Consider the following 12371-nt stretch of genomic DNA (forward strand, 5'->3'; position numbering starts at 1 on the left):
CCAGAAACAGACGATGGTTTCAGTTACTTGTTCTTGTGGCCTTCTCTCCTAGTCTTTAGAAGCCCTCAGAACCTGTTTTAGGTCTAGAAATAGTAGAATGAAGATATAATGGGTAAGAAAATATTCTTTTTCATGTGGTAGAAATGCAGTTTTACTGCACTTCTGAAGCCATTCACATCAGAGCAATCTTTTAGGCTGCATTACAGTGCAGTCCTACATATGGTTGCTCCAGCAGACTAAATCCATTAGTTTTCAATGGGCTTAGACTTGCATAACTCTGCAGGGGATTTAATTATTTTTCTTCCATCCTACCAGCTAAGTCATTGGGCCATTCTTATTATTCAGTCCTTTAGCAAAAAAATGTTATTTCATATAGTCTTTTCCCCTTTTCCCACAGCAATTCAGTATTTCTATTCTTATTGCCTCCTGTTAGCAGTCACATCTACCCTAACAACTGAACTGAAAACTTTACCATCATAAAGCAGCCAGCAGCTTTTGGCCACTGTGGAGTCACATGTGAAATTACTACATCTACAAGGCTGCCCCCATGTGGGGATATCTAAAAACACCATTGAAATCATTGTTATGCATAAAACATTCATGCTGTTGTGACAATATAGTACCGCTATCCAGTTCATAAACAGTTCTAGTGAAGCTCATCAAAATTAACAGAAACTGATTTAATAGCTTAATTACTGATGGTCAAAATTGTATTGTATTTATCACAGATTTATCATATGCATTCTCCAAGGATCTCAGGGTGGCTTACTTCATTTCCCCCTTTTCTCTTCACAGCAACCCTGAAAGGTAGGTTAGGCTGTGTGAAAATGACTGAATCAGGGTCATTCAATCATTTTTATATCTGAGTGGACTTTTGAACCCAAGTCTCCCCAGTCCTAGTATCTCATGCTGACTTCAACCTCAATCACTGCTCCTCATTGGTTTAATGTTGATTTTATATGTTATAAACATTCCCCTGTGATGCTCTCAGATCTGGAGGTTTCTTACACAATTAGGCTAGCAACAGTTAAGGAAATAACTGAAAGTAGTGCACAATCTCTAGAACACAATAAGCTAATAAACACTTGACATGAATCCAGATCACAGATTAAATTATTAAAACATTGTACTCTCTGTACAGTTACCATGAACCTTAAACAGCTTTGCACAACAATTTCATAAATGTATATCTTTTTTAATCTCTACAAGAGTGACCAGTACCCTACCCAAAGATACATCTTTACTATAATTCTTTCTGACACTATTACTTTCTCTCCACATGTATTTAACATTAGGAAATGACTGAAGTGTCCATTCCTGAAAATGTTTGTAAAATTTAGTATCACCAATAACTAAGTTCAGCACTCTTAATAAGATCAGTATTCAAGAACAACAACAGTAGGAGGGAATCTTTGTAGGCATGAAAATATTTCTTGCTGAAAAGGTTTATTTTACCATTTTGGGAGGAGGGGTTGGGGATCTATTGAGACACATTAGATTTCTTTTAAACTGCTTTTCAATGTGATGTATAATCCAGAAGAATGTAAAAGAGTTGCACATGAGAAAATCGGGGGCATAAATTTGTTGCTATAACAATTATTCATTCATAGCAGGTAGATACAGACCAAATTTTAACATACCTGAGAACATGTGAGTCCACATTCTTCTATCCTGGGAATGAGCTGATACCCGTATGTTCCCCAAAGCAATGCAAAAATCTGAAGCTTAGCTATCATTTTTAAAAAGCACCCTTTTACCTTGTAAGCCAAAGGGGCTTTTTCTCCCCAATTTTAAAATAAACCACCCTTCGAATTTCTCTACCCCTGATAGAGCTTTTCCACTCTGACAGCTTGTTCACTTGTGCCAAATCTTTAAATAGGGTGGCAGAACTAAGTTCCACCTCCACTACCTTCTCCAGTTAGGCTCCTCCTCTTGCTTAGAAATCAACTTTTCAAGCTCGCTTTCTAGTATTTAAAGACCAAGACCAGATGACTCACAATTTTAGAAAAGTTCTTACTGGAAGTGGTGAAATGTACTCCCAAATCCCAACTTGGGGATTTTAAGAGCTTAGTAAATATGAATTAAACTTGCTTAGTCAGAACAATTTTTTATTGTTTGGTTGTAGAGTGTGTAAATATTTTCATTCTGATGAAACGTGAAGTAACGATACTCAGCTAAACTACAGAGGACACAGAGGCATGGAATTGTGCAAGGCTTCTAACAAATAACAGATTTCTAATGATGAGCAAGCTAATGAGTTCCATTTGAAACATTCTGATGAATGGGGCTGTTACATGATACATTTTGAGTTATAAAAGGGATATCAGCCTTATAAAATGCTACAAATGGATCTCAGGATGATTGGCTTGCAGCCCTGCTGGATCCCAGTTCACAGAAAAGTGTCCCCATCCTCTCACATGCTTGGGCCCTAACAATCTCAGAAGGAATAAGAAACACACCTGTTTGGTAGGGTTCTCACAAGCAATTTAAGAGTCTGGTATTCTTGAAAGATATAGGCTTCTATCTCTGGGTCATTTTTAGTGAAAATAGAAGAAGAGATAATGTAAGCCCAAAGTCTGATAAACCAACATATATTTCTTGCATAGAGCTGAGGAAAAGCTTTCTCCAGAAGATGAGGAAAGACAACAAGTAAAATCCTGATTTTCAGCACAGAAGTGGCTGGCTTGAAACAGGTTAAGCACCCTGTCCTTCCCACCCCCTTCAAAACTGGGAGGGGAAGCATAAAGCTTTGAATTCAAAGTATTCTCTGGGTCCGACTAAAGCACACCATGCCAAATCAGATGAAAACAGAATAATAATGAAACAATCTAGACCCAGGATTAGCCAAGTCTCCCAGAAAGACAGTTTTGGCCCACGGGATCTCTGACACTAGAGTGCAGACTTCTAATCTGGCATGCCGGGTTCGATTCTGCCACATGCTCCCCCACATGCAGCCAGCTGGGTGAGCTTGAGCTCGCCATGGCACTGATAAAACTGTTCTGATGGAGCAGTGATATCAGGGCTTTCTCAGCTTCACCCACCTCACAGGGTAGATAGAAATTTTATTACGGTTTACACCAGATGTATAACAGAGGAAATTATACCACGTCACAGGGTGTCTGTTGCGGGGAGAGGAAAGGGAATGTGACTGTAAGCCACTTTGAGCCTCCTTCAGGTAGAGAAAAGCAGCATATAAGAACCAACTCCTCTTCTTCTTCTAACTTTGGCTTTTACCTTTGAAGCCACAAGTGAAATCTGTACCTATAACCAGGTTCAAAAGGCTGTCCTGCTATAGAAGCTCACTAGGCACAGACTTTCAGCTTAACCTACCTCACTGGGTGTAAATAAAAATGAGGAGAAAAGAATAATGTAAGACGTTTTGTCTCCACTGTGCACAAAGATGGGATATAAATGCAGTAAAATAATAAATATAGCTAAGAATGAGAGACAGTTAAAATATAGGTTGGTAAATGGCTGAGAAGAAGAGAATGAGGCAGGTAAAGGGGAGAGTTTTTTCAAAAGTTAAAAATTGACCATTTTTAAAACATGAACTTTTCAAGAGTAAAATCCAAATAACAACTGTGTGGGGAAAAATTAAGATCCATAGCTAGATTTGAACTCACAAAGCTGTGATCTCTAAGAACAAGCATCTTATGGTCTAAGCCACTTCAGTCAAGTTGTTGCTTAAAGCCTATAAGCCGTATACATAATATTCTTGTGTTTTCCTTTTTAAAAAAAAGGAAGAAATGCAATGGTTCCTTTCAATCATTTTTTAAAGAAAGGAATCCAAGTGTAACATGTCCCCTTCACTTAAAAAAATAAGAAAATGCCGAGCTGGGAAAGAGACAGCAGGGTAAAAGGACACAAACAGGGCAGCCCTGGCAAGTGTTTCTCCTCCCCACACACATACACTGTGTAAAGCATACCTCAGGAAGGAGAAGAAAGTAAAAAGTGGCTATAGGCAAGCAGTGCTCATCTGTATTTTTGACATTAATGCTGCATCATGCTTCTCACAATTCTGCGGGGCCTGCAAAAGGGAGCTCTTTCACCAGGCATTTGCGTGAGGCCAACCGATTCAAACATCTGCTGGTGCCCCCCCCCCCCGATGCCCTTCCATGACTGACAAATCTGACCTTCCCAGGGATTGTTGCTCAGTTAAAAATCACTTTCAACTATTAAAACATTGTTCTGGTTTCATGTTATGTTATGACTATGTTATGCCATGTTATGTTATGATTGTTATTTATAGTATTATTAAAATATTCTGTGTAAGTATTCCACAACATTTATTGTAAAACACCCAGAGCCGTAGGGAAGGGCAGTACAGAAATCTAAATGAATAAATAAATAAAATAAGGGGATTTATAAATGGTTTTACAGCACAGAAGCTGAGACAAAATGAAGTCAGCACCAAAGTGATAAAACTGGTGGTGAAAGCAACTTTAAGATTACAATTTCTGCTTATAGTTTCAACACAAGGTCCTGTCACAAAATAAGCAATTAGAACAACATTGGTGCTAGAAGAGTGTCTGGGGTCTCTGGGAGGGGGGGATAAAATCCAATCTAGCTACAGCATCTGCACCCAGGGGAGAGTGCCATGGGCACGCATTTTGCAGATTAAGTAAAGAAAATTCACTCTTAGATATGCTGGAAAGAAAGTTAATGTGTGTAGAAAATCCTGAGCAGTGCAGATTATGGGGCAGGGGGAATGTGAGCAGCATCAGAGTAGACACTCAATTCAGGTGCAAATTAAATTTTTTACCCAAGCCAAAAGACCAGTACATAATTGATCTTGGGAACTAATTATCTGGTGCTAGACCAGATAATGCACTTTCATAGTAGATTTCCTGTTCTGCATAGAAAAATCCAGCTGCAAAAGCACATTGAAAGTGTGTATTAGGTAATTCTGATCTATATGGGTTGACTCAGTAGAAGGCAGCTTTGTATATTCAAGATGACTAAAGAAATAAGGAATACAACATTCACTTTTGGTATAGGATGTCACCCTTTTTTACATTGTGAAAGGTAGCTATTAATCTTTTTCTGACCCAAATATTATGGCCTATCATACCATCTCAATTCTTTACTTTCCTCTTGTGTGTTTTTGTTAGTTTAAAAGTATGTAGGTGAATTAGGTTTTTACTTTTATTTTTCAATAAAAAATACCTTCCCAGGTTTTTCCCAAACAGACATATAAGAAAGTATCTGAACATTAATAAATGTCATAGAATATTATGGAAACCACCCAGATAAACAGTTAGCTTTACTCTTTTGGGACATAGAAAAGGCCTTTGATTCTTTGGACTGGAATATTATGTTTGAAGTATTAAAAATAATGGACTGTGAGAAGGCTTGATGGATGGATAAGTAAAATAAACAAAAAAACAATTAATTAATCTAATAATTAATGGAAAAATAAGTCCGAGTCACAAAATAAGTAGAGGTACAAGATAGGGATGTCCTCTTTCCCCAGTACGTTCATCATGGTATTGGAAATACTGATTAATGATATAAGGTAAGAAAACATGATAAGAGATCTTGGAATTAGAAAAGTGGAATGTAAGATAAAGGTATATGCAGATGATTTATTGATTATTTAAGAGGATCCAGATGATAGCATTCAGTATCTTAATGGAGAATTAGAATAATTTGGTATGATATCGGGTAAAAATTAATAAGGATAAATCTAAAATTATTTAAAATATTTCTTTAAAAGAAGAAAAGATTTTGGAAGAAAATTCAGGTTTTCATATACTTAGTAAGGTAAAATATATAGGAGTCATGATAACTAATACTAATTTAACACTCTTACAAAATAATTTTGAGGCTATCTGGAAAAAATAAAAGAAGATATGAATAGATAAAAAAACTAAATTTATCATTATGAGGAATAATTTCTGTAATTAAATCAAATATTTTACACAGAATTATATTTATTTTCCAAAATATATCTATTATAAATTCAGACAAATCACTGAACTATTGGCAAAAGGATTTTGGAAGGGTCAAAAAGTCAGGATCAAAATGAAAACACTCTGCAATGCTAAAGCGAGAGGAGGTCCAAATGATCCTAATTTAAAATTTTATTTGGAAACATTGATCCTCAGATGGCTTAAAAGAATTGATATTATTTTAAAAATCACAGACCTTTGATAATAGAAGGAGAAGGGTATATTTATGGTTGACATGCCTATATGTGGTATGGGAAAGGAAAAAGAAACAGTTTGGTCACCATATACTAAGATTTGCACTAAATAGGGTATCGAGAAAGTATGTCAAAATTATTAGATAAAATTCCATCATGTTGACTCTTCATGAAGCATTATCTAGGAGTCAGATGAGTATAAAGGAATCATTTATATATTATTTATTTATTTATTATATTTATATACCACCCTCCCTGAAGGCTCAGGTTGGTTTACAGGGAACAAGAAAAGATACAGATAATCATGCCTTATATATAAAGAATTATTGGTAGAATTGGCAGAAGATGGAAAGATAGAATTTAAACTACAATCCTTAGAACTACAGGAAGAAGGCAAATTAAAATATTGGAGGCTGTATACTCAAATAGCTTGAGTTGAGTTTTAGAATGTTTTTAATGGCTTTTAGTAGGGGGATTATTGTTATTGTATGGATTGTATATCAAAATTGTAAACCACCACGAGCCAACTCTGGGAGTGGTGGTCATACAAATCCAATTATAAATAAATATAAATTATAAATAAAATAAATAAGGGATAGATTTGTTAAAGACAAAAAAGAATTAGGATTTGAAAGTAAACTTATGTTATTGTTAATTCAACTACTGAAACATAATGACCATTTGATAAGTATATGAAGAATGCTTGAATTGGGACATGAAAGGGAGATTATTAAGGTCTTTGTTAACTTGGGCAAAGACTATGGGACCTGAAACTCAATTTGAAAATTGACAATTTGTTTGGGAAAAGGGTACACATATTTGAATAGTTATTATATAAAAAGAAAAAATATATAAAATGCACCACAGATGGTATTTAACATCATTAAAGATCTCAAAAATGAGTAGGAAATTCAACAATAGATGTTGGAAATGTCATAAACAATTAGGCTAATTCTATCACCAATGGTGAAGCTGTCAAAAGGCAAGACAATTTTGGAGGGGAAATTCACAAGGAAACTTTTTTTAAAAAATGGGTAAAAATATTGTTTAGACCAGAAACCTATTTATTGGATATATAGAGAATTCATTGAGGAACAATGTGGGGAGGGGGTGGATATTTTTCTACTGCAGCAAGAAATGTATGGGCTAAAAAATGGAAATCCAAAGAAACACTTACAATTTATGAATGGCAATATAAAGTTATGGATTTGGCTAGTTCTGTTAAATTAACTAATTATCTTGATGATAATCGGATCTCAGATTTTGACATTGGCCTATTATGCACGGCCGCTGAAACGGCAGCATGGAGAATGCATAGGAGGAGGAAGCAAAGCAAACCACTTATGCACGGGATGGAACGCAATGGCGGCAAAACCCAGAATATCCGATTATGCATGTAGTACTCCGGAGCCGCTTCTGGTTGCACCCTGGTCCCGGGAAGCTCCACTTTCTTCCGCATCTCGCTAATGCAGCTTTTTCGGCGACATACATTGACTCTGTGCCCGGTTGCCGCCTGCAGCGTGCATAATTGGTGATTTTACCTGCCGCCATTCCACCCCTAATGCAGACCTTCCACTCCGTGCATAATGGGCCATTGAGTTAAAATATTTATGCCATGCAGTAGAAGACTGGCTACAAATAACTATTGACTATAAATTATGCCCTCTACTTTTATTCTTTCTTTTCTTCTTTTTTGTTTTAATATTTGTAGTTCTCATTAATCTGTAATTCTAATGAAACTCTGTTTTGTATAAATAAAAAAAAATAAGATCCTTTTTATTTTATTTCAAATTTGGCCTCTGCATGAGTTTTTCTGGTAGAAATACCCTGATATACATAGATGGAAATCTTACTTGTTACCCCTCTTGTTCAGAAGTCTCCTAGTACTCACAAAGTTCCCTATCCACTATTCAGGAAGTGAGTCTATTTTTTGTAATCATTCAGGTAGTATTACCTATATCGAAATGGCATAAAGGTCTAATTTAACCCTGACGAAGTCTGTATCCCAGTATTTCCCCCCAGTGGGACCCAGAAGAGGATCACAGAAGCTACCAAGAATATTCAATGCTAATTTTTGTTTTTTTTATACTGTATTTTGTCAATTGAATTGAATTGGCAAAATACAATGTAAATAATCAGCAAAAAACAAAAACAAACACCAGAACATGAAGGTATGCTTCATATCCTGCAATCCATCTGCTACCTATCAAGGGTAAAGAATCCTTTGGCTCTTTCTCTTTGGTCTTGCACCAAAAGGCTTGCATTTTTATCACCCTTTAACTACCTGCTACATTCAGAATGGTTTGACAGTTTGGGACAGAGTATCAATGATGCTGGCACTTATTTGTTGATTGCACAGATCCCTGCCCATTTCAGTATTTTGGAAGAGAAGGTAGTGGTACACAGAAGGTCCCTGAGCAAAGCTTCATGGAGTTGGGTTTTAACAAAACACTTTCTCAAGGCATTTTGAACAGACTCAAAAGTATTTTGGGTGGCTATATCTTGGCACAGTCAGCCTGCTCTTTGCCATCTTTTCAGGAGCAGAACACGCACTCATAGGTAAGTATGAACCTCCTTGTAATACAGTTGCACAAAAAGAGCTGCAGTGTTTACAAGATTTCTCCAGCTGGAAACCATCTCCACAAATTAGGCATGCAGTCTTCTTGTTTGCATTCTGTGGACCTTTAAATAAAGAGCAGACGTTAACTCCCATCAGTACTGAACTTCATTCTATGTCCCATTATTGAGAATATGTTTCAAATGCACACTCTACAGAGAAACAATTCAGTTCATTCCTAATCTGGGTCAGGGTGTGGCAATTTGGTTCTCTGAAGAAAAGTTTGCTGTATCCCACTGCCAGCCATGTCCTGCCATATTTTCGGAAGTCTAGTCTCCCTGTGCAAATTATGCACCTTACCTATCTGAGAGTACTTCTCATTTGTCAAGACTCTGTGTCAATCAAGATAGTCATTCTATATTGTATTGAGGATATGGTTAGGATTTTATTGTATTGTTGCTAGGTTATGAGATGCCTCAAGTAGGTCTTTGAACAGTTGGCATCTAAGTTCACTACAATACAATAAAATCCTAACAATAACATCCTCGATACTAATGCAAGCAGGCTTTGGACAGAGGACAGAAAAGGGAGGGATGAGATGTACTGAAGGAAGTGATCCTTCAGTTACCTGACCCCAAGACATACAGGGTCTTAAAGGTAAGTATGTTTCTGCTTGAAGAATCTTTTGTGCCTGAAGGTTTGCATTCTAGAATCATAAAATTATATAGTATATTTAAATTAGGGCTGTCACCCAAAGAACACAAAAATAACTGATTAATTGTATGTGTTTTACTATACTTAGTAGTTCATTAATACTTGCTAGAATAAATCTGTGTTGGATTTTGAAATTATCTTGAAGGACCCATTATGCACGGTGGCCACTATGCCAGGTGGCCACTGTGTTGTTGCGGCGTGGCAGGATGCCCCACCATTCCCCATGTATGCACAAGGGTGGGGCTCCCCGGCATACAGGGATGCCCCCGCATACGTGCGCACACGTACACTGTGTGGCAGGGTCAGAAAGCCTGGGACGTTGCTGGGCAGTTGTAAGTGGCAGCGGCCGGGGGGAGTGGGGAGGGGCCGGACCCCCACCACACACTACAGCGGGGGCAGGGGAACATCCCTGCTGGCTCTGCAGAGCTCACAGGGGCATGTGGTGTCCCTACAGGGACATCGTAGGTCGAGGCCGGGCAGGCTGAAAGGCCCAGTATCCCAGGGACTGTAGAAGTTCCTGCGTTTGCATAACATGAGCCTTCCATAGCCTTGGGCCAGGCCATGCCCATGCCGGCGGTGGGGGCATGCATAATCAGGAATTTTCCCTGATGCCCTGCTATCGCCAGCGCGAGCATTCCGGCCCGTGCATAATGGGTTTTAGAGTTTCTGTTGTATAATGTCATCCTAAGCACCCATCTAACTCGATTGAAGCCACTGAGCTCAGACAAGTGGAACTCTGCTTCATATCACACCGTAATTAAGTCAACCTATATTTTCACATCTGTAAACAATAATTCTAAAGGGAATTTTGAGGTAACATTCAGACATGCCCTGTCCTGAGATGCTGTGACTGGGCCTGGTTTGTACTTGAATGGGTGACCACCAAGGAAGGCCAGGGTTGCTAGGGAAAGCCAGGCAATGGCAAAGCACCTCTCTTCATCTCTTGTCTTAAAAACACTACATGGTTGCCATAAGTCAGCCGCGACGTGATAGTATTTTAGACATAAAATGCCCAGACAGTACAGTGGGTACCATCTACTTCCAAGGGCATCTCACAAGGTGACCCCTGTATTTGCAGGTACTTATATTAAAAATACCTCAGTTTTTAAACGAACAAACTGCTCAATTAATTAGGAGCAGGTTTTGAACTGATCTAACATTTTTAAATCATTAATCAGTTAATCCACTGAATATTCAAAAGTGATCTTTCTGCTGTGAGATTTTCCATTTGGGAAAGAAAATGATTAGAATTTCCCCTAAGGCTAATTAGAAGAAGAAGAAGAGAAGAAGAGTTGGTTCTTATATGCCGCTTTCCCCTACCCGAAGGAGGCTCAAAGCGGCTTATAGTCGCCTTCCCATTCCTCTCCCCACAACAGACACCCTGTGGGGTGGGTGAGGCTGAGAGAGCCCTGATATCACTGCCCGGTCAGAACAGTTTTATCAGTGCCGTGGCAAGCCCAAGGTCACCCAGCTGGCTGCATGTGGGGGAGCGCAGAATCGAACATGGCATGCCAGATTAGAAGTCCGCACTCCTAACCACTACACCAAACTGGCTATATAAACAGGTATATTGCTGGTGAAGAAAGGATAGACAGGTCCTCTTTGAACACCCAGAAATGCTATGCTTTTGATTGTTGTGCATGCATGCTCAAAAACCATGTGGAATGAGGTAGGGAGGAGAATTGAGCAAAATTCACTGAAAAAGCTGGCTGGAACCAACCCCATCGTTAGAACACACAGTTGTTGTTGCTCTCCCGTTCTTTCATTGTCATGTTCCATGTTTTCCACATGAGGCAGACATGAGAATATAACTAGAATTATATCAGTCAGAACTGCTATGCTGATAGAGCTTCACAAGATTAGCTAGAAAGCAGTATCAATATATTTATTTATTTACCCAATTACTTCTTTTATACTGTGCCTTTTTCCTTATTATCATTCTCCTTTCATTTATTTTATCCTCACAAGAACCCTCGGAGGTAGCCTTTGCTGAGTGTGTGACTAGCCCAAGGTCACCCACCAAGCTTCCATGGCAGACTAGGGATTGTCCCAGATCCTAGTCTAATGCTCTGATTACTATACCACACTGCCACAGAGATACCTTTAATTTTTTTAAAAAATAAACATTTAAGTATTGATTTGACATATATTTGATCAGCTAAGCAACTGATATGTGGCTTTTAAAGTAATATCTCAGCATAAGTACATTTTCATTTATATGTGGCTCTTTTTGTATATGTGAATTTACCTGTCTCTGTGGAGGGCTGAAGTAATGCCCAGTCTAAGGAATGCATCTTGTTTTGAGAAGAAGTGGCTCCTTGGCTTCCATGCTGATGGTTGAGCTCTTTTATTCCTTTGTTCTTCTTCCTATCAGTGAAAGATGATGCTTCATGGCCATCGACTATGCGAGGAAAGTCTATTGGCTTGGCCACCTTTTTCAGGACAGGTTTGACTTTAACATCTTTCTCTTGAGGCTTTTTGAATGCCTTGGGCAAAGTGTAGGACATACTATTTCTGTGCTTGAATCTTACATTTTGTTTGTCATTGACAGGTGACATGGACTCCCTTTTGTTTTCTTGGCTGGGTGTAGACTGCGGCACACCCATCAGTGGTTCAAGGAAATTAAAATTACTGAAGGTAGACGGGTGTTTTTTCAGCCTCCGAACACTGATTCCCTCAACCAAAAGGTCTGTAGGGTTAAATGGGGGAATGTCCAGCAAAGACTGTAGAGGAAAACAGAAATAACACTTTTTTAGATGTATTTATCTTTAAAATGAAAATCAGTGTGATAAATGGCTTATTCCCACAACCTTGTACACAAAAAAGAATTCTCAGTTGCCACTTGGAAGTAAATGACACTTTATCTCTTGGCATCCACTAGATTTAAGTTTATTATTCCAGAATCTCAATAATTCCAGAAATCACCTGGAAACTTTCCCCATATTGGTTTTCATT

General features: G+C 38.2%; 2 protein-coding genes across 7 annotated transcripts in view; both read right to left on the bottom strand.

Annotated features, from left to right (window-relative positions):
- Positions 1 to 2019, bottom strand: part of IL17REL (interleukin 17 receptor E like) — a 49330-nt gene extending 47311 nt beyond the window's left edge. Inside the window, exon 1 of one of the 3 annotated variants that reach the window (XM_077338288.1) lies at positions 1641 to 2019. In XM_077338288.1, coding sequence (XP_077194403.1) covers positions 1641 to 1736 — 96 coding nt within the window. In that variant the 5' untranslated portion in view covers positions 1737 to 2019. The remainder of the gene's footprint in view (positions 1 to 1640) is intronic. The other 2 variants (XM_077338289.1, XM_077338287.1) reach the window with 2 other exon arrangements.
- TTLL8 (tubulin tyrosine ligase like 8) overlaps positions 1 to 12371 on the bottom strand; it is a 40665-nt gene that overhangs the window by 4299 nt on the left and 23995 nt on the right. For 2 of the 4 annotated variants that reach the window (XM_077338282.1, XM_077338285.1), the window contains 2 exons: positions 11665 to 12139; positions 8406 to 8827 (listed from right to left, as the gene is read on the bottom strand). In XM_077338282.1, coding sequence (XP_077194397.1) covers positions 8622 to 8827; positions 11665 to 12139 — 681 coding nt within the window. In that variant the 3' untranslated portion in view covers positions 8406 to 8621. Of the gene's footprint in view, positions 1 to 8404; positions 8828 to 11664; positions 12140 to 12371 lie in introns of those variants that run through there. The other 2 variants (XM_077338283.1, XM_077338284.1) reach the window with 2 other exon arrangements.

This window comes from Paroedura picta, chromosome 5 (genome assembly GCF_049243985.1).
Source record: "Paroedura picta isolate Pp20150507F chromosome 5, Ppicta_v3.0, whole genome shotgun sequence".
Taxonomy (NCBI): domain Eukaryota; kingdom Metazoa; phylum Chordata; class Lepidosauria; order Squamata; family Gekkonidae; genus Paroedura; species Paroedura picta.